Genomic DNA, 23,262 nt, shown 5'->3' on the forward strand with positions numbered 1-23,262 from the left:
GCGCCAACCGACGGTTGAAATCACTGAGGGCAGGCAAGCAAAGGACAATCATGAGGCATTGCGTTCCGGTCAGTAAGCGTATTAGGAAAAAATGAATGCCTATAGGCAATCATGCGGGGGAAAATGGGTTCAATGTAGTGTTTAATCTTATGACGAGATTTCTTAGATGACTGTTTAGTTATGTAATCCTGGGGGTCTACGCCTAGTTTTGAAAAATACAAGCGACCAAGAAATTCAATTCGAGCCGTTTTTCTTTTTCTCTTAAGCATTCAAGCTTTGCTTCATGCAACAATAGCAGACGGAGAGTCCCGGCGTTTGTAGCGGTTGTATATAATACGCGTGGCTAGCCTCTTAATTTTTTCAATTTTTTCGATATCTACCGTTGTGTGAGGGTCCCACACAATACTTGCGTACTCCAACGAAGGTCTTACTTGCGCTTTGTACGCCTTGCTTCTCAGTTCATTTGATGATCTTCCTAATTTGTGTTTTAGCAAGCCTAATTTTTTCCGAGCTGAAGAGCATATGGTATCGACGTGCGCCATCCATTTAAGCCTATTTGTAATTGACCCTAAATACTTATATTCCACTACTTGTTTAATCATTATTCCGCCCATGTTATAGGAAAATTCCAGTTTTTTTCTTTTATTAGTAACACACATATGCACAGTCTTTTCAATGTTATAGCCCAAGTTTCACACCATTCTCCTAGTAATTTTCGATTTGCGTTAAGCTCGAGTTGATTCGTAACAGAATTTATGGTTTTAAATATCACTCAGTTGTCTGCAAACAGTCTAACTGATACATTTGGCCTGACATTGTCGACTAAATTATTGATATAAATATTAAATAAGACTGGTCCTTTTACAGATCCTTGGGGCACTCCCGAGTAGACATATAAATTTTCAGAACAAGAGCCCTATAGTCTACATATTGTTTTCTGCTATTCAAGTACGATATAACCCAGTTGATTATTATGGAAGGCATAACAATTGTTTTCATCATCAGGATTAATTTATTATGAGCCACCCTATCAAATGCTTTGGAGCAGTACAAAAATATTTTGTCTACCTGGCCATTCAAATTTAGAACTTTAGCAATTCCTTTGGTGGTTGCTATTAATTGCGTGTTGGAGGAAAAGCCGTGCCTGAACCCATGTTGCGCTTTATTTATGATCTTTTTTTTATCTAAGAAGGCGTTGAGATATTTCTCCAGAATATGCTCGATCATCTTACAAGAAATACATGTAAGTGAAACTTTTTTTTATCTAAGAAGGCGTTGAGATATTTCTCCAGAATATGCTCGATCATCTTACAAGAAATACATGTAAGTGAAATAGGTCAGTAATTACTAATTTCTGCCGGGCTACCTTTCTTCAAAACCTGCACAATACAAGCCAGGAGCCAATCTGTCGGTACTTTACCACATTTTAAAGACTTGTGCTTCGTCGCGTTGCGTTTTTTTCCGCAAGTAAGAACGGCCTTTCCTGTGATGCTTCAGGAGAATAAAATTTGTTGGAAGTTAGCGCTCGTGGTGTTCGTCTCTCGTCTCTTGTGTCCTCGTCTTTTGCTGCGCTACACAGTGTATTGTTCCTAGTCAGTTAGTACGCATACAAGAGTCTGCTGCATCACAAGTATACCTTTGATGCAGCAAGCACACACTATAAAACCCGTCTATTCAGTAGCTTCCTTAAACCCGTTTACATTTCGCGGCTCTCAAGGGAGAAGAACAGACTGGGTTCTGGTCGCGCCAAATGCCGATATATACGGCGGGAGGGTGACGGTATAAGCATGAGGAAGAGGTCCACTCGTGCCATTTAATTCTAGATCCATTGCATCTAGACCACGTCAAACTGCAGAAAGCGGTATACGTCGCTACATCAGTGTGTTACTAGGGCACCAACTGTAAAGATGCAAAAGGCAGAGGTGTTCGATGGCAAGATAACTACTTCTGTTGACGCACTCAATTCCGCAAGAGTTTCTATTAATGCCGTTTGCGATATTGTATATTTTTTGCTACAAAAGTACTCACAGGAAGGTTAGGAAGTGTGTAAGCGAGGTTCCGTCTCATCTGATTGCGGTGGTGAGTATAATGTTGTTTGTTCGTTATTGTCTGATAGATGTTGTGCGTCGACACTTTACTGTCACTCGTTACGCCACACCACGGAGCGCTGCGCGTTGTTGTGGCACTTTTCGGAAACGTCCGGCATGACGTTACTGCATACTGTCCAATCAAACTGGCATGGTGCTACACCGAAGACGACGACAACGCCGGGGAATCAAATTACGTGCAATTAATATCTATTCGTGTAATTGTATTCTTTCTCGATGCATCGCACTTTTTGTTCTGTTTTGGCACTCGCTACATGGCATTCTGCAGGTGCTACTTTCTGCTTCCTCTGGGAATGACCATGTCGAGCATCCTGTGCTCGGTCATTGTGTTCGGCATGGGAGGGAGTCTGGCCAAACAGCTTGGCATCTGCTTCGGAGACTTCGAAACATACAGTGAGTGCTTGCCCACCGGTGCTTGCCTATTCACAAGAGCTCTAGTGCACCGCCCGCAGTAGAGTAACAAAGACCACCTCAACCGTGAGTTCCTTGATCGCACAAGTTGCGAAACTCCCCTTCAAGGCCCCGTGTATTTCCTAGGCGCGCCTGTCGTACTTTACAACATGGAGGCGCTAGCTAGGATTGGCAAGTAAATCATTCACACGACCTAGAGTGCAGTGCTTAGTTCGGAGTTCAATTGATTTGTCAGACCATTCTGCCGATGCGTTTCGCTTGATGTATACACGTATATAATTCGTTTCATCTAGACAGTCAGCAATTTAAAGCTAGGCTTCTTGAGTAAAGAGAGGGCTTTTTTTCGGCACCTCATTGTCAGCTGTGTAGTGCAAGCGAACTGCAGCGAACTTAGTACAGCGAGCTAATCTTCTAAGCTTTGCCGTGGACGGTGCATAATGTGTAGCGAAGTCGACGGTTCGACGCAGTCCCGTCTGGCGAGGAAAATTCATACCTGCATGCAAAAAAGCATACACTCGCCAAAGATATAGAAAAAACAAATGCGGATTGACGTTTTGAAGCCCGTACGTGCGCCTTGATAACAATGAAGCGAAAGATGGGAGGATAGCTATATATATGGGCGATTTTTCGAATAGAGCGGAGCAGATATATCACTGCAAGATTGCCACGGGTCCGGTTAATCGTATGTGGTGTTGACTAAATGTACAGTGATTGTATGAGGAAGCGTTTTGACAATTATTTTTCCTTTGCTATCACACGTGCCGCTTTCCAGTCGACGGCAAGGCCAGTGTCCTTACGATGTTCCGCTAAAGCGTTTTTTCTACTATTTTGGCCATTTTTTTTTCACAAGCCAGCACAATGTGTAGCACCCGGCACTCTCAAAGCAACGCTCTTGACCAAAAAGGGGCTTTAAGAAGGTGCCAGCAGAGCGACCGCCGCGCTATCCAGCAGCTAAGAGGGCCAAGAAACGAGCCCGTCAGCTAAACCAGTCCGTAATCAAATGTGCCTCACGTATAGCCACATGACCAAAGGCACTGTTTATGTATTCCAAAGCTGCACCTGTTTGAAAAGAAATATTTCTTTGGAACAGTCGAGGTTGGATCTGATCGCAGTTTTTAGTTTTCCTTTGTTCCGATTCCTGTGTTTTAGCTGCTAATGTGTCACCTAGTGTCCACCTGTTTGTCGTTGTCCCTCTGCCTTACGTTTTAATTAAATCCGCATGCATAAACGTAGGGCTGAGAGTGCTATCATTCTCTCGTCTATCCGACCCCGCGCGAAGCGGCGGGGGCTCCTGATTAAGTGCCATTGGAGATTGAGAAAATTTTGGGATCTGTTTGCCGTGTGCCGTCCCCACACATGCCCAGGAAAGGAAGCCGCAACCAGGATATGGTCACCAACTGCTGGTACACAAATAAATACCTACGTACCAACGAGAGCGTAGTCATAAATACGTCATCCCAGAGGTTCGCACACCGCTGCATAATATCAAAGGAGGTATTACCTTCCCCGCTATTAGGTGGCAGGTGAGCCACCTATGTCACATGACCTTGTGGCACCAACATAGTCTGCGCACCAGATAGTGAGCAAACTTCCCCCCCGTGGTAGTAAAATTAATGATTGGGGGATCGTGAAGAGCAGCCTGGGCCGCAAAAGGTCCACCGCTGGGATCGCATCTGCCAAAAAATGGCAGTGGCGCATCGCTTCACCGCTGGGTCAGCGGGGGTATGAGGACTCCCTGGGATTATGAATGTAAAGTAGATTATGACCTTCAGACTATATAGGAAATAGCCCTTTACACCTGTGGAAATATGGTGGGGGACAGCCTTCCGCCCCGCCCGCACTCCCACTCCGCGGATGCAGCGTTCCCGCTCGCTAACCGCGAATGGGGTTCGTGCTCGAGGAACAAAGGGAAGGGACTACACAGCGTTAACACACATATGCTATTTATTACAGTTGCAATTAATACACAGAGTAGGCCAGCTAGCTACAAAACATCAACGAGGGATTCCGCGGAAATAGAAGGCTACGTAAGAAGGACTTCCGACTTACCGGCTGCGGCAGGGGCGCGACTTCGGAATTATCGGCGGCGAACTTTTGTATGCGCCAACAATGGCGGCCGGGTTTTCCCGTGCGCGCCGCATGCTTGGGGAAAAGCTATTCCCTAACATTTACTGGGGAAGATGACCAGAGCGCGCGTTTGCTGCGCTCGATTCGCTGCCTGGAACCAGAATCCCAGCGGCAAGGCACAAGGGATCCCCGTCCGCCAGCAGCGGAAGATGACGAAACCGTGCGGCTCCCACCGCTCGTAACGCTGGCCGGATCCCGAAGAGACTGGCCTGTCCCGCAGAATTCCGCGTAACCTACGAAGTGGCGCTCCCATTGCGGTTCCCTTTCTCCCATGAGGGAGACATCCCTCCTTGCCCAACCGGTGCTGTCCTGACCGCCGACGATGAAGATGGGCCGCGTCGGAATGGAGGGGGAAACTGGTTTTCACATCCCTCCCTCCCTCCCTATATGTTGGCGTACGGTTGAAGTCATCCATAGCCCTGCCTACATGAACCCGATAGAGTCGAGTAGAGTTTGCTTGTCGGGTAAAAAACCAGTTGCCGGGTTCATGTAGACGCTGTCGGGTCGAGTAAAATAAGCGGCAGAGCGAGTTGAGTTAACTCGCCTGCAGGGGGTAGGTAAACTCGCCTGACCCGCCTTTCCAAAAACCATGTATACGCAGTCGGGTCAGAGAGTCGGTTAACGGGGAACTCTGGGAAAGATTTCGGTCATGTGACCAGTCGACCAAAATGGCAGCCGCCGTCGGTCCCCGCGCTGTTTACACCCGAGCTTCTTGGACCGACCGGGAAGTGGAATGTTTTCTAGCGCTAATCAGTAAAAAAAAAAAGTGAGCGAGGCGCTGGACAGCAGACGGCAGCGCACCCAAGATGCGTTTAAAGAGCTGCAGGCCGAAATGGCCAATCTCGGCTATCACTGGACGTGGCAGCAGTTGCGGAACTGCTGGAAGAATTTGAAGAAGAGATTCACGGCCGTGAGTATAAACATTCCCTCACCCGAATTTCGACACCCATACGGAATGATACGACGTTGCAGCACAATTCTGTCTTGTGTGACAGGAACGGTTGGGCCAAGAGAGAAGTGGAGCTGCACGGTCGGCTTGGAAGTGGTATGACCGCATGAGCGCGCTTCTCAGCCACAGGCCGATGGTGCAGGCTCGCGAGTACGGCGTGGACTCGCAAGATGTCCCACCAGATGTCCCACCAGATGTCTCACCAGACTACGGCGACAACTCGCAGCTAGGCAAGTATACACCCAAATGTGTTTTCACGCTCGTTTCCTTTTATGTGATGTAGCAAGTCAGCAGCGCCGAAGTCGGCGACTCGGTGCTGCGTTGTTTTGGTGAGCGTTGATTTGAATGCCGCAACGTAGAGCGGTTAACGCAGTTTCAACCAGCTTTCGCTTTTCTAATAGCGTGATCATTTACAACCCCCTGGAAAGCGGCAGCGCTAAGGAACAAGGACGAAAGAGAGACACGAGAACACACGACAAGCGCTGATCTCGTCTCTCTTTCGAACTTGTTGCTTCGCGCTGTCGCTGTCCATGATGATTCACCAACTAGCCCGCAACAAGATATTAGTCCTACATTAAATGCTATGTAAACACAAAAAAATTGATTCCAGAAAACGTATAATCGTAAGGACAAATGCGGCACTGTGCTGATAACGAGTGCACACAGGTACTCTTGAGCGAGACACACAAACGTTCTTGTTTCCAGTAAAGAGCCTCAATAAGCTGACAACTGAATTTGTTCCTTGACAAATCCACTGGGCATGCAGCGGGGCTGACTTAATTTTTTTTATCATGCAATCATGTAACTGTGCAGATGTATTTGACAAATAACCAAGGTGCCCTGCACTTGGCCCTAACATGAAATGCTCTTTGCTCCTAGTGCACGTTTTCATTGACTGCAGTGCGCACCAACAGCTTTGAAAATGCAGTGGCTTAAAATTTGTGTGCCTCAGCACAGTTCCCCTTAAAAGCGAACTCTTAAGAGCACATTTTCTTTGACGTAGATAATTATTGTGCTTTCATGAGACATGGTTAATCTCATCCCAATTTCACTGCACTGACATAGTACACGGGCCTCTAGCATTTCGCCTCCATTGAAGTGCATTTGCCGCGGCAGGAATCAAACCCACGTCTTTCGGCTCAGCAGCCCAGCACCATGAGCACTGAGCCACCACGGTGGCTTTATATACTGGTGAGGTATAGACTGTGTTGAAAGGCTGATATCTCCCAAAAGGAAAGTTCAACACTTCTAACTAGTGTTTGCCCGCGGGGCTGAAACTTGGAACCTAACAAATAAACTAAAAAAATAATGAAGGGCTGTACAATGAGTTAAGGAAAAAACAATAAGTGTAATGTAAAGAGGACACAAGAACAATGTGTATGAGAGAACATGAATTAATGCTATCTCAGTTCATTAAAAGCAGGAAATAGACATGGGTGAAACATGCAATATATAGCATGGTGTCTTTGAGTGACTGTCAAGGCAAGGCACAAGTAGTTAAAGTTAGTAGAGAGTCTGTTGCAGTAACGAAGCAAGGAAGTTTGCTGGTAACAGGGTAGGCATGCTAGTTGAAAAGGAGAGGTGATTGGAGATAGAGGGCCCATGTTGTGCAGTGGGATGGGATGGCATCTTACAATCTTTGGACTGCAAGATGTGCAATTTCAGCGCTTTTGGCTATAGGAGCAGTGATTTTTTTTTCTGTTTTGCAGATATCAGCGATGGTGACACCAGGACTGAGGAGGACGACGCTGATATCCTTCAGGAACAAAGTGAACGTAAGCTTGGGCAATTTTTAAGCACTGGATGGCATTTAATAGCTCGGCCGCAGAACAAAAATGGTTCCCTGGGCTCATGTTCACACTTCGATTTCTCGTGGTATTGATCCTTTGAGGTGCTGAACAATTGGCTGAGGCAGCGGAAGCGGATTTGCTGCTCAGCTACACTGCAAAGTGTCGTCGGACCAGCCTTGAAAATAGTAAGGTATACGTGATTATATTTCGAGACATCGTTTGAGTGGGATGGTGTGGATTCCATTAGCGCAGAGTTTTGTTTCCAGGGTTACTGCATTTTATTTTTATATAAACAGTTTACTGTGGCACCGTTCAGGCTTTTTACCCGCAGATGCAGACGATGCAAGTGCCGCAACTGCTTCTGCTGCTTCAACCAATCAAAGAATGCTTGCGAGTCTCTCGAGAGGTCAGAATTAGAATATTTGCCCTGCTTTATGCTTTCTGCATACTTCCTGCGTACGATTTTGATTCAGTAGTTTTGCATCTCTGTGTAGCTGAAGGTAGAAAATGACAGCCTCATTTCTTTTCTTGTTTATCCAATAAATGTTCAAATATAACAAGAAATGACATCTTGAGTTTTTCGAGATGAAGACAAAAACATATTTGCTTCAATTTTTTAACAGAACCAACATGCACCGACACTTGAATTCATAGCTACTAGCCATGTAGCCAGTACGAAAGCAAATTTTACTCTGCCTGTCATTTTTCTGCTGAGCTTCCCTTTTGATCTGTTCTGCATCTCTCCTCAGTGAAGTACTTTCTACTACGGTCCACCTCACACAGCTACGCCATGATGTAGTGTCCCGGTGATGCAAGAAATACCTTGGGATGTCACCGGGTATATCAAAGGGTATCAATTTAGGCTATGCTCCCATGACTGAATGTTAGTGCTGCGTCTAAGATGGTAGTTCGGATGTGTGGCTGGTAAGGAAGGCATTCTTTGTTGCACATTCCCAAACTTCATGGTTAAATGTCTCGTAAGTATTTTTGCATCTCCTGTAGAAAGACTATTCTAGAAGCTTTGGTTGTGCTTGCGCTACTTGCTGGGGAGCAGGCTTTGTGGTGTGAAGAACTGATTTGAGCGAGTATGTATGCAGGAGAGGCTTGTTCATTATTTGGCTCTTGTCAGCACAGCAGGTGCCTCAGTCTTTTGAACACAGCATTTGACAGACATTGCTGTTGAAAGCCAACATGTGGAAATACCTGCGCAAAACAGCCTTACGCATAATTTCTATGTGGCCACTAAGAAGCAAAAGAAATGTTTAAATACATCCATACAAAAGCGAGGTCTTACGCTTCACGTGAGGCAAGTATAGCGCAGAATAAAAGTGTCAGCACTGAATAAAACACGCATAGTGCCTTGCTTGCATTGCCTGGAGGCTGTCAATGGAACAACTGTGTTTATGAAATTTCCAGTGTTCTTTTCTTGGAATTTTTTCCATGGCAGAAATGTGAGCAAATAGAAGCTTCAAAGAAATTGGCTTTGAAAAAAAAAGACTGTCCTGGCTCTATTAAAGGGCAGAAAAGCATGCGAGACGCTGAATAATATTCATGAAGGTTTTGGAAATTGATATTAGTAAAAAACCAAAAATCAAATTTTTTCCCTGCACTTTAGTCTTTCCTGCATTCTGGAAGAACATGAGGTGGTTCATATTAATCCAGGGCTCTCCAGTATGGCACATCTCATGGCCCATTTGTTGCTTTCGAATATTAAACCCAAATACCATACCATTCCACACATCCTATGTTCTCTCCCTGTAAGGGGCAATGCTAAGCTGCTCTAAATGATGCAAGTGCCTGCCAAATGCCCTCCATTCCATTTGTATTCTCCTGGCTATTTCACTGTCATGGTCCAACTCTACGGTCATTACTTGCCCAAAATAGATGTATTCTTTTACAGTATACAATACTTTGCTGCCTATTTTTAACTGTTTGTTCCTTGCCAAATTGCTGGACGTGACTTCAGTTTTCTTGTTATTAACTTTTAGCTCTACCATTCTGCTTGAATATTGAGGCCCTGAGTCATGCACTGGGACTCCTTCTGAGTTACGTCGCTGGACAACATGAGCAAACCAGAGGTTCCTAGGATTTCCTCCATTAATTTTTATCCCAAGCTCATCCCAGTCCAATCCTTTGACTCTTGTAAACATGCAGTGTATAGCATCAAAGAGCTTATGTCGCCTTACTCTACACCCTTTCCAATTAGCATTTTGGTACATTACCCTACACCCCAGACCTTGTTGTTCAATTTCCTCACACCCATTCTTTCTTTTTCTGGTGGAGAATTGTGGCGGCACAAGGATTTGAACCATGGGTCTCCTGCACGCGAGACGGATGCTCTACCTCTGCGCCAGCGCAGCATCCACTAACTGGCCGCTATAGTGGCCACTGTACTGCACCCTGAACGCATAGTGGCATCGCTGGTGCTCATCTGTATGCAGCAGTAATGAGAGAACAAGAGTAGCATACGAATTTTATTCAAGAAAAAGGCATTCAAACACAGCACAAAGCTTTTATACCTATGCTATTAGGAAGTGTTGTCAAAGTAAAGTGATGCAACTTGCTATCTTTAAGTGTGGTTGTTTGCAGAATCCTGATGTGTTGTATTGCCAGGAATATTTAGGTAGTGCAAACTTAAATACATATGTGATCAGTGTTTCGACAAAAAAAACTTTCTTTTTATAGTGAAAGGAGCAGTGTGCATGTGATGGGCATTGCTGAGGTGGTCAGAATTTATGCATACTATGGCATTTTCCCATTCTGGTAATTTTAATGTTTTCATCTAAAATGTGTGTAAACTTTGTACCACAAGGTCTCGTGGATTACGTTTCACTTGCACAAGGTTAAGGGGAGTATGTGCTTGCAGTATTTCACTTTTTTGACCTCTAATTGAAAATTGTCTCTCGGTTTATTGAACATGCCTAAAGCTGTTACCTCACTTTGTAAACATGGACATTGCCATGTATCACACAGAAATGTTACTAGTGAAAGGGGGACATCACGACACAGGACGTAGTCTCAAATTCCAGGTCTAGTACCTTGCCACAGCATCTTTCCCCTCTTTCGGAGTCATAGCATTCTAGCATGTATTTTCCAAAAAAACAAATTGCCTGGGCAAGCACTGGCAGCAGGAGTCTGAAGTTATTGCTGCATCCAAAGAGTGTTATATACTAGAATGATAGTCATGACACATAAAATCAGAACAGTCTTCAGTTTCCAACCTGCATGGACTCAGAACACTGGTTCCTATAGCAAAGAAAAAGTAAACAATGTGCAAAGAAGTGAGCACCCAGGTATAGCATGTGTGCTGTTCAAGAACATGAGGCAGTGTTTATCTGTTCAATAAAGGGGTCAGCTGGCAGGATGCTATAAATGTAATGGGTGCTTGTCACATTTGACTATGGCTATGTTTTAAGATATGCATAAACACAGCTGTGAGCAGTTTTCAGATTTTTTAGGATTCGCGCTGCACGCAAAAAGAATGTCGGTGATGCATGGAAAACCAGTGGAAAGGGCGCGTTCAGAAGCAGAAGTACACAGGGCGAAGTTGCCCTTTGTACTTCTGCTTGTGAACGCGTCCTTTCCACTGGTTTTCCACGTACCATGCAGCAACCGGTCCAACAAGCTACGCTTCTTCAATAGAATGTCCGTGACAACTGCTAGTACCCATTCTTTTTTTTTTACACCAGCAACAGTGTCCTGTGTGGAAGGTTACCTGTAGCACTGTTCCATTTAAGCTCCGTGTAGTTTTCATGCAAGAATTGATTGCTTCAGCCACAGCACGTATAAAAAGTTAAAAGTTCAAACCTGTTTTTAGCAGACCTGCCTTTTTTTGCTCTGCAATTCTTTATTTTTCAGCAAAGTGTGAATTGTCCACGAAGGAAAGTTGTGACCATTTGCATGTGTTTTCCTTCTTTTCTTAGCAAGCACCTCAAGCAGATCATCGCCACAGAAACGACGCCGCATGGGAGAGGCGAAATTGAAAAAGGTGCTGTTAAATGTGCAGCGCAAAAACGAAGAATTTTGGACGAAGCAAGCAGACATACAATTTCAACAACAAAAACAGCTGCTTGCAGATGAAAACAAGCACATGCAGGAGCTCCTGCAAGGTGTTTCCACCACCTTTCTGCAAGACACACAAGCTTTAATGGGGCAGCTTTTTTCTCAGCAGGCAGCATTGGTGGCATCCCTACAACACATGTCCAGCTTCCCAGAATTTATGGGACCACCAAACATGAACTTGTAACACCAATTTCCACCACCGCCGCCAGCCACCAACCACCACCAACACCTAAACACTGAGGTGAACTACACCCGTGACCTTGCCACCTTTTTCAGTTTCCTTTAATCACTTCGAGAGTACAAAATCGCGACTGATGCCTCCTTAACGTGCAGCAGCCTCGGAAACATTAAAGGGACACTGAGGACCAATCCATCCAATTCTGTTTTTGATACAAATTATGGTTTATGGGGGCTTAACGTCCCAAAGCGACTCAGGCTATGAGGGATGCTGTAGTGAAGGTCTCAGGAAATTTCGATCACCTGGGGTTCATTAACGTGCACTGACATCGCACAGTACACGGGCCTCTAGAATTTTGCCTCTATCTAAATTTGACCGCCGCGGCCGGCATCGAACCCGCGTCTTTCGGGTCAGCAGCTGAGCGCCATAACCACGGAGCCATCGCGGCGGCTGATTCTTTGCCTCTTTCTGGCTGTATTGACATTTCTATAGCACCAAGAGATGCATTTGTAGCAGAGAAAATTGGATTTAAAAAATTTGCCAGCAGTCAATTCAAATTCGTGACATCAGTACTCTCTGCCACCGGGCTGCCATCGTGCACAAGTGAATGGTGGTGTAGCTTAGCTTCTGGGATCCGCGCCCAATAATCTGTGTTGATACATGCATTCCACTTCCGAATTCGGCCGCTGACGGCAATGCCTGTTTTTCTTTTCCAGCTTACAAAAAGCTGCAATTTTGGTGTGAATGGTCTCTTTGTGGTTTGAGCCCGGTACAGTTACAATACAGGCCAGCTTCTATTTGTTCTCAGTGTCCTGTTAATCTACCCTAATACGTTATAGGTAACTACAAGGATGTGCAGTATTATCACAAACAGTATAAGTGCAATATTAGATTCCTGACACGTCAAAAGTGTGCAGTGAGTAAATGTACTTTTTTGTTTTTAATATATGCTCCTATCTTCATTATTATTATTATTATCTACCGAGGCAGTGGTTTTTCTTGCGTCCTTGTTCAGTTTCATTTTGTGTTTTTGTGTGATGTGTTTGTCAGTTCCTAATTTGTTTACAAGATAATGGCAATGTTTTTTTCAGATATATATATTAAGAGTATTTATGAAGCTTGCTTTTTGTTGGTTTCTTTTAATGAACTATAATTACGCATGCTTTCTTTTAGTACTTGCCAAAGGTCATTTGTTTTCCTTCACCAGGGAGGTACAAACTGTGTGATCTGCTTCTCAGTTCCTAATTTGATTTTAAGATATTTTTGGTAATCTTGTTTCAAATGTGTTAATCTCGAATTTTAATGACATCTGCTTTTTGCTGGTGTCTTTTATTGAACTATATTAATGCGTGCTTTCTTTTAGTACTTGCCAAAGGTCATTTGTTTTCCTTCGCCAGAAAGGTGAAAACTGTGTGATCTGTTTCTCAGTTCCTAATTTGATTTTACGATATTTTTGGTATTCTGGTTTCAAATGTGATAACCTTCAGTTTTAATAATGCCAGATTTTTGTTGGAGTCTTTTAATGAACTATATTTCTGCATGTTTTCTTGTATTACTTGCCGAAGTCATTTATTTTCCTTGACTGGAGAGGTACAAACTATGTGACATGTTTCCCAATTCCTAATTTAATTTTAAGATTTTTGATAATCTTGTTTCAGATATGTGTTAATCTCGAATTTTAATGACATCTGCTTTTTGCTGGTGTCTTTTAATGAACTACATTAATGCGGCCTTTCATTTAGTACTTGCCAAAGGTAATTTGTTTTCCTTCGCCAGAAAGGTACAAACTGTGTGATCTGTTTCTCAGTTCCTAATTTGATTTTAAGATTTTTGATAACCTTGTTTCAGATATGTGATAATCTCGAATATTAGTGACATCTGCTTTTTGTTGCTGTCTTTTAATTAACTGTATTTATGCATGCTTTCTTTTTATTACTTGCCAAAGGGTGACATTTATTTTGCTTCACCAAAGAGGTACAAACAGTGGTTTGTTTATCTGATGTGAAAACAATAGCAATCACATTAATAATCAGGGGTCCTCCTGACAATTTTGACTTCTGCACCCTGTTGTGTTGTTCGAAAGCACATTTATATTTCTTGTATGTGGTTTCTGAGGGAAATAAAAAAGATCTACATTTCAAACACGGCTGTATAATGTATTTATTTATCACATTACCCAAAGTGCCTGTGTGGCAGTACAGGGGGGGGGAGAGTAACAACATAATCATACAACTCAGTGGCAGGGAAAAAATTCTCACGAAAAATACATTGCAACATAATTTGATACAAACAAACACAAGCATAAAATTACAGCAATGCGGCAAACAATTCATTAGATTTTGCTGAAATGACTGCCTGGGGCAACTTATTCCATTCATTTATTGTTTTTGGAACAAATGACTTTTTTAGTAAATCAGTAGTGCATTTAACTTCTTTTACTTTGAAAGTGTGGTATTGTCTGGTGGAAATAATGGTCACGGTCAATAACTGTTTTAGAATGGTATATAGTTCAGAAGAATTTCTGCCTAAGTACATATCTGCGTCCCTGCAGTGGAACCCATCCGAAAGACTTCTGCGTTGCTGACACACTGAAATTTCTCCTGTAAGTATTTAAAACAAAGTGGACAGCCAGGATTTGGTCCTTCTGTAATTTATCAATATTTTTAGTTTCAGGGCCCCATACTGTGCACGCAGACGTATACTGTGCACGTATAGGCCTTACGTTAGTTGTGTACAGCAGTTCTTTACTTTGTAAACGAAAACGCTTTGAATTCCTGCATAAGAAAGTCAAAATCCGACCTGCTTTTGCAGTGATGTAATTGATGTGCCTATGCCAACACAGATCACTACTTAAATACCCACTGAGATATTTGTATTCGGTGACGGACAACAAATTCACGGAGTAAATGCTGTAAAGAAAATTACAAGGTGACCTTTTCTTAGTAAAACACATATGGAGACTTTTCCGGCGATTAATAGTGACGCCTCATTTATCATACCAATTAGAAATTCTGTCAAGGTCGCATTGCAAAGCATCACGTTCAGCAGGAACAGAAACAGTACGGTACAAAACACAGTCATCTGCGAACAGCCTCAATGTAGACGATATACCAGCGAAAATGTCATTTATAAAAATTACAAATAAAAGTGGTCCCAGAACTGACCCTTGTGGTACAGTCGCGAGTAAAAAATATTAGCACAAATCACTGTCGATCAGAATTTGTATATCTCGCCATGCAGCGCTGTGGTTTGCAGACCTGCCTATCGGGCCGTTTCCATATTTCCAGCATGGGGGGGGGGGGGGGGGGCGGCAGGAAGTAAGCTATATGAAGCGTGCCATTGCCCGAGCGTCGAAGTGCCGACCCTACGTGACTATGCATGCGGCATTTATTTTGGCTCGGTTATCATGAGCAAAGATGGATTGTTTTTTATTACTGTTTTTTTTATGTCCGTGATGGTTTGTCAAAAGGAACTCGCTCGGGATGATAGAGCTACTTTTAGCGAGTATTACACAAGCTCGAAAAACAGAGTTCATTTTTTCGATGCAACTAATTCACACAAGTCACTTTGTTGGGAAAGTGTAGTAACATTATTAACAGGAGCACTATCTCATCAATTCAGGGAAAGAAGGGAGGACAGCCAGTTCGCTGTCGTGATGCGAGAGCAAACACGTCGTTGCACTAATGGCGTGCGTAGGCCCCACGGACCCTCACAACGCTTTGAAGGCGCTCAGGGAAGGAGTCAAACAGGCTGCTTGCAAGGTCAGCAAGAGCCTGGAGCCTGCTCCATTCCTCTTGAACCGCTGCCCAAAGGATATCTGGTGATGATTTGTGCAGCTGCCTTACAGCTAGTCGCTTTTTCATTAATTCTCATATATTTTCAATTATATTCAAATCTGCTCCTTTGGGAGGCCATGGCAACTCCTGGATGCAGAGCTGTTCAAGCAGTTACCAAACGCAGCACGGCTGAGGCTGCTTGCAAAAATAACTGCCAAAAAAGCAAAAAAAACAACTATCCTATTCTTCACCCGTTGCCCGTGGGAGCAAGGCTGCGCTAAAAAAAAGAGAGGGCGAGACAGAAAAATAAATTTTGCTGGGCCGTGACAGTCCGCTGAACCCCCGTAATGCTGTAGAATGGGAACGGCCTGGCACTGTCGTTATCAGCCTCTTCGTCATCCGCAGCGCCACGCATTGTCATTCCGGCGCTCCGGTGTTCCGTCATGTGTGCTAATCTCTTTTAGTAGAGTTAGTTCTTTGGCTAGTTGGTATTGTTGATTGAAGTTCATAGTTCTTCAGCGCAACGGCACGTTTTTAGCCAAGGAAAAGAAGACAGAAGACAGAAAAGAAGAAGGACGAACAGGGACGAACACAGCGCTGTTTACAACTGTTTATTCAGATTCACACACACAGCTTAAATACTCTCAGACCAGCGCAGGCGCACACCGTAAAAGAACCAAAAAAAAGGGAAAAATAGGGAAAACAATCTCATCATATCTTTATCGCAGAAACTTTGACAGAAACGCCTTTTCTGTATTATACAGAATGACTGAGGTATCGCTGACACACTCTGACCCAGCTGTTTTAATATAGTATGCCTCTATCGTTTCACGGGTTGTTTTTAATTTGCTTCTGCTTAGAATCCTCACTGCCGAAAACATCGGTGTGCAATCTTTGCAAGTTGCGCAGTGCTCAACAAGGTTAGCACCTTCCCTATTCCTTAAATCTCTTTCGTGTTCCCTGAGACGGTCGTTGACGCAGCGCCCCGTTTTCCCTATGTAGGACTTGCCACACGTCAAGGGAATTTCGTACACAACGCCTGTGGCGCATTCCGCAAAGCGGTTCCCGTGCCTCTTTTTACACCCAGGTTTTTTGTCATCACCTGTGATGCGCCGGGCCAACTGGCCTAGCTTCCGAGGGGCTGAAAAGACCAACGGCACATTGTGCCGGTTTGCCACCTTTTTGAGGCCATGAGATAGTTTGTGCACGTAGGGCATCACTGCAGGTTTTACTTTAGCCTGCGGGGGGTGTTATTGCCTCCTTCCGCTGTGTTCGTACCTGTTCGTCCTTCTTCTTTTCTGTATTCTGTCTTCTTTTCCTTGGCTAAAAACGTGCCGTTGCGCTGAAGAACTATGAACTTCAATAATCTCTTTTACTCGTGACTGTACTCCTGAGGTTACAGCAACTTCGTCTGATATTTCACCACTAACCACCGCCCTTAGTTTTCTTAAATGACGGTGCGCTTTGATCCATGCTACTACTTTACTGCTAATGTTATACAATGGTAATTTTTCTAGTAATGAAGTATGTGGTACAACGTCAAACGCTTTCATAAAATCGAGAAAGATGAACTCAACAGAAACTGCTTTATCTAAAGAACTAGCTATATCATGGGCAAGTTCAGTTAAGTGTGTGACACATGAAAACACTACGAAACCCATGTTGGTTATTATTTATGAGGGAAAACTTAAGATGGTGTACAATGTAAAAAATACATGTTCCAAAACCTTGAAAACTGCACTTGTGACGAATACTGGGAGATAATTTGAAGCCAGATTACATGGCCCTGATTTATGAATCGGCACAACATACGCCATTTTCCAACTATTGGGCAAATCACTGTCTTCAAGTGATTTTGAACATCACTTGGTTAATGCATGCATAGTAGGGCTGTTCAAGATACGAGTGAAACAAAAAAGGCTGGCAGTTATAGTATGTCTACACTAACTGCAAAATGCCATAATACTTTGGTTTCAAGTAGGTGATGCATGGTACAAAAGCAAAACTGTTTTCAGTACTAAAGATGACAGAATAGCCGCCGCAGTGGCTCAGTGGTTATGGCGCTCGGCTGGTGACCCGAAAGACGCGGGTTTGATCCCGGCCGTGGCGGTCGAATTTCGATGGAGGCGAAATTCTAGAGGCCCGTGCACTGTGTGATGTCAGTGCACGTTACAGAACCCCAGGTGGTCGAAATTTCCGCAGCTCGTCACTACGGCGTCCCTTATAGCCTGAGTCGCTTTGGGACGTTAAAATCCAAGAACCAATCCGAACCAAAAGATGACACAGAACACATCAACTCAGGACAGGCGTGAACTGCGAAGTGAAGAGTATTGCCGAACTAAGCTCTCTGTGACAACCACACATTGCCAGATACAATCCACAACAAAAGGAACTAGGCAGTACACAGGATTCCACGTGATATATCAGAAGTAACATGTGGCACACACAGTCGCATATATTATGAGGACTATCATAATAGTCTGTCTGAAGCAGAGCACATTTCAAGCACATTCAGTCCAAAGACACTGTAGTTCAGTTGTCACCAAGACCAGGAAAGCAGTCATTATTGTACAGCCAAAGAAAATAATCCCAAGACTGCTGAGATACTGAAAGAATTCATGATTTTTCAGGCTACTAAAAACAAATGCCTTTTGCCTGAGTATTGCTTGTTGTGCTCTTCACATAAGTGGCTGTGCAAAATAGACTTGCTTGATATAATGTGTGGGATCTTATTTGCTGTCTACTTCCACAAGATGCAAGTTGTGTGTGGTAAATGCTGTAAAAAATTGCTTGACAACAAAATTCTATCCTGCCTATCCTGTGCTACTGTGCTCATCGTTCCGGTCTTCTGTGCTAATAATTTTCTGCTAAATGCACTTTAGTGTTCGAACTCGACCGCGGCGGCTGCATTTCGATGGAGGTGAAACGTTAAGGCGCGCGGGTGCTGTGCAATGTCAGTGCAGGTTAAAGATCTTCAGGTGGTGAAATTATTCCGGAGCCCTCCACTCTGTTGCTTCCTTTCTTCTTTTACTCCCTCCTTTATCCCTTCCCTTATGCACAGTTCAGATGGTCCACCGATATGTGAGACAGATACTGTGCCATTTCGTTTCCCCCAAAACCAATTTGCATTTTCACTTTAGCGGAAGCTACTTGTGCGAATCGGGAAGTTATTGGGCTAAATAATTGCTCAGCAGTCCCTTAGATCCGACTGTTGGGTGCCTGCATAAGGCCTGCTGACGGGCTGCGGAAAGTCTTCCGATTCAGTAGCTGAAACAATGGCACCCCAGGAGTCCTCATAGGTTTCTGAATGCTGCTCACAAAAGTCGTGCAGCACGCATGCTTTGAGGGAAACAGTGGGCACATACTTATAATTTATGTCTGTGCGCTTAAGTAAAACGCGCCAACGCCCCTTCAACCTGCCAAATGCCTGTTCTACAACATTCCTCCCAGTGCTGTAGTACACGTTGAAGGACTTTGCTTCTTTGGATAGCCTCCCTGTGTAGCCTTTCAAGTTCCAGGGCAGTGGGGGATACGCAGGGTCAGCGAGAAGCATGAAGGAAAGAAGCTTCCCCTCAAAGAGCTGGCTGCCCTTTGGCAACAGTTGGTCGCTGTTCTTGTAGAGTTTCGACACCTTAAATACTGTCGAGTCATGCGCACTGCCTGCCTGGCGCAAGGCATGAAATGCTGCGAAACCTGAATGCAGAAAAAATGGGATGCACATCAAGACAAAGAAGCTCTTGAAGGCTATCATTTACACCATCTATTAGGTGCTAAAGCACTGGTGCAAAATAAAAGCAATAAGTTTGTATTTGAATTGCACCAAAGGGAAGCAAAACTAGCCAGCAAAAAAATGTCAAAAAGGAAATAGAAGTAATTACAAAATATCTTGAAAAAGCAAAAACAAACTGCAGACCACCCTGAATTGCATTCTAAAAACTTTGCGGCATCACTGCCACGAAATGTGCGACTGGGCACATCCACAGGAGCTGTGTTGAGCTCCTTTCTGCCATCTTTATATATTTTTTTGCTATACCTATGATCCTAATTGCAAATTATCCATGTGTTTCAATCATATAGCTTGTTTCTATTTAGGTGCCAAAAAGTTAGTACAGGTTTAAAAGAAATAGTTCACAAGCAAACTGTACAACACCCCTAGATTGCTCAGTGGGAAGTGTGCTGAAAGTCTGCTGCGAGATGTTAAAGGCAAATAGATTACTTATGGATGTCCCACAGTTTAAATAGAACAAGATACATGCACTACAATACCAACAAATGGGTGCCATGTTAATCAATCATGATAAGCATATCTTGGGAGAGGTCCTAGCACACAAGAATGTCAAGTTTGAAAATTCGTCATGCATGTCCTTGCACACAAGCACAACAAAATAATTATCTAGCTTCGAATTTCAGAGTACTTAGTGTGAAACACTTCATCAGCATGCTTCATTACTGTTTTCCATAAGTTTTCATTTATTGCTGTTGCATACAAACAGCAAAGCTTAGTTCCAATAACGAATAAACAAACATACTCACAGTCCACGGTCGTCCACGACTGCCTGCGTGTTGTAGGATGCCCACATTTTGCGAATAATAAAGTCTCTGTACCCTTTTCTTGGTGCAGTGATAGGAATATGAGTGCCATCAATGGCACCACATATCTGTGGGAGGTGGCACTTCTCGGAGAACCTCCTGCCAAACAATGTCGCCTCTTCAGTTTATGGCAGGTAGATAAATTTGTTTGAAAGGTGCCTTTTTACGGTACAGCAGAAAAGGTACAAAAATTTCTGCACAGTGCTTTTGTGAATTCCGAACTGATTTGCAACTACTCGGTACTCACAAAAGCTAGCCAGTTTGTACAGTGCAATTGCAATTCTTTTGTCAACTGGCACTGGCTCTCGAACGTAATTTCATTCTGGTGACATAAATGGAGCAAGGGCAGCAACCAATTCACAGAAATTTGCCCGTGACATCCTGAAGCTTTCCTTGCATTCACCATCATCAAACTTTGAGCAAACAACATTGTCCCACCAATCACTGCTTCTGTTCTTCATCCACATGCGCCGCTTTGGTGGTGGTGCCAGGGATTCCAGTCCTGCAAGATACCTGGTGTTATCAATTTGGCACGCACTTTTTTTAACTACCTTTTCATGAATATGCAGGAACTGGAGACTAGTGCGTGGATATCACAGTCCTAAACAACGAGTGGCACAAAAGATGCCACGATGCTACATAAGGTAATGGAAGCATGAACTTAGTTGCTTGATTTGAGTATTTCCAATTCACTTGCTGCTGGCTTTTAGTGCAGTTATTAAACGTAATCATTGAAAATACAGGATTGCATATTTCTTTAGGTTACTCCATCGTTATGAGGTTAATGGACTTATGCAGCACTTACCAAAATTCTGCTACGTTATATAATTAGTTTTACCACATATGCTTGCATCCTCCTACCCTATGAAAACCAAGAATCAATTTATGAAAACCTCGCGATTGATGAAGCGTTATAAAGTAACGATGTTTAATATTACGTAATGCGATCATTTGCAGCCGCGTCACAATGCTGTTCAGCATTACCCGAAACACAGGAGAACGTATTCCCGTAACAGCGCAGTGCATGTTTGGTAACGAGCTGTACCCCCTTAGTAAAAGCAACCGAGCAACGGGGCTAGCTTTTTAGCCACCTTACGGCACTCCTACTGAGTGAAAAGTTCCGAAAGGTGAGTACAGGGGTTCTCCTGACCTTACACAGAATTAGAGCTTAAGGTCTGCTATAAGTGTCATGCTACTCGGCTAAGATGCAAAACCCGTTGATCGTATAGTTTTGGAAAAGGCGGCACTTCCGCGCTCCATTTTTCGTCTCACACTCCACCGTTAAAACTCATCCAGCCTACTGTATTCGAGATATGTATCTTGCGACTTTAGGAATGCCACATCATCCGCTATATTAGTTTCTGCACAACAGGATTAGCGAGGACAGGTTTAGAAGAATAGATACTAACAATACATAAAGGGGACTTCGTGGACGGACCACCCGGCGGTGAGCGGTGTTCGGCTGTTTGATATACTCCGTATACGTAAGACTTTCTGACGGGCTAGTTGGCACATGTTCATTTCTGAAGGCTGTGCGCTAAAATATGACGTTCACAGGAGAAAGGAGACAACAGGATAGAAGCGCAACTTTCAACTTTAATGACGACAAAAGAGGCCAGGCGCACTTATATATCACCTGTTATCCAGAGATAAGCTGCATGAGCTAGAGCGTCAACCTAATCACCAAACACGAGAAAGAGCAAAGGGAATATCAAAAAATTTCTGACAAACAAAGAAAAGAAGGGAGACGGGGGAAAAACCGTGTAAAGGGCGGCAGAAAAAGTTAAAGGCACATTAAAACTTCTAAAACCAACTAAAATACATAAAAGCGAATGGTTTGAGAGATTAGATATAACCATCCAAATAGGATAGTTCATTCCTAGAAAGGTTAATAGATGGACTGCTAGCGCACTTGTCTTTTCATAGGTCAATGAAAAAAGCCTCAATTACTTCTCTCTCAGTCTTGTCTGGGGCCTTAGCTAGAAACTTTGTTTCATTAAACTTGGGGTAGCAGTTTTTGCAATTGTTAAAGCGTAACGGAAGGTTACCTCCAGATCTGTTCTTCAGGGTGACGTTGTGCTTGCGGGCGCGCTCAGTAAAACATATCCCGGTTTGCCCCACATACACTTTGCCGCATGTCAGGGGGATCTCGTACACAACATTGGCAGTGCATTGGGTGTATACAGTGTGATGTTTGATATTACAGACCTCCTTAACAAGATTCTTGGTCACCATCGGACATAAATTTGCTAGTTTGCAGGGAGCCGAAAAAACCAGCTTAACCCCGTGACGAGACGCAACTTTCTTCAAATTGTGCGAGAGACTGTGCAGGTAAGGCATTACCAGCACAGGTTTCTGTTCTGTGGTTTTAGCTCGGTATGAATTTTTTATCTTTTTCAAAAGGTTTTCAGACATGCCGGTGACCAGGTGGGCTGGGTAACCTGCAGATAAAATCCAGTCAATCTGGGACTGGAAGCTTTCCCCTATATTGTGGGCGCATGATTTTTCTAATGCGCATTTCATGCAAAGGGATACTATGCCACGCTTGACCAGCTTGGAGTGGGCACTGTCATAATTCAAAAGTGGTTTCTTTGAGCGCGGCTGATAAGTCCAACACACATGCGCATTTGTAAATATAAGTTGAAGGTCCAGAAACTGGAGCCGATCATTTTCTGCCCGTTCATGCGTGAATTTTAGGCCCCTTGATAAAGAACCAAAGGCCGTGAGAGTTTGATTTATAAGTGTATCTGCGGCACAGTGTGTATGCACATTAAGAAGGATAAGATAGCCGTCAACGTATCGGAAAAAATTACGTGCTATCCCTGTTTCCTTCAAGCTGGCTTCAATATGCGACGGTCAAATGACGCCAGAAAGATTTCACATAGGACCGGAGCAACTGACGAACCTATACATATTCCCGCCTTTTGTAAGTAAAATTCTTCCCGGAAGCAAAAAACAGTAGAATCCAAATAAAACTCTAGGAGGTCCAGAAATTTAACAGTTGTGACACCAGTGGAATTCTGAAACCTGACTTCGCCATATTCTTCCAAACGTTCTCTGACAGCAGCAAACAAAGCGTCGTGAGGCACAGAGTAAACTAAGTCCTCAACGTCAATAGAAAACCCGGTAGAGGCTGACACCTTGCCTCCTTCCAAGACCTGCATGACTTCCGTTGAGCTTCGAACGCGGTAAGGGTCACCACCAGCTATCCTGTCCAGCTGGCGCCGAAGGAAGTCGCTCACCACTTTTTGCCACGTATCTTTTTCAGACT

The 23,262-nt window shown here is 43.8% G+C and overlaps 1 protein-coding gene across 1 annotated transcript in view; it reads left to right on the top strand.

Moving 5' to 3' along the window:
* LOC144120319 (sodium-dependent acetylcholine transporter-like) overlaps positions 1-23,262 on the top strand; it is a 134,515-nt gene that overhangs the window by 80,882 nt on the left and 30,371 nt on the right. Inside the window, exon 7 of the mRNA XM_077652702.1 lies at positions 2,377-2,501. Within this exon, the coding sequence (XP_077508828.1) occupies positions 2,377-2,501 (125 nt within the window). The remainder of the gene's footprint in view (positions 1-2,376; positions 2,502-23,262) is intronic.

This window comes from Amblyomma americanum, chromosome 2 (assembly GCF_052857255.1).
Source record: "Amblyomma americanum isolate KBUSLIRL-KWMA chromosome 2, ASM5285725v1, whole genome shotgun sequence".
NCBI classification, from domain to species: domain Eukaryota; kingdom Metazoa; phylum Arthropoda; class Arachnida; order Ixodida; family Ixodidae; genus Amblyomma; species Amblyomma americanum.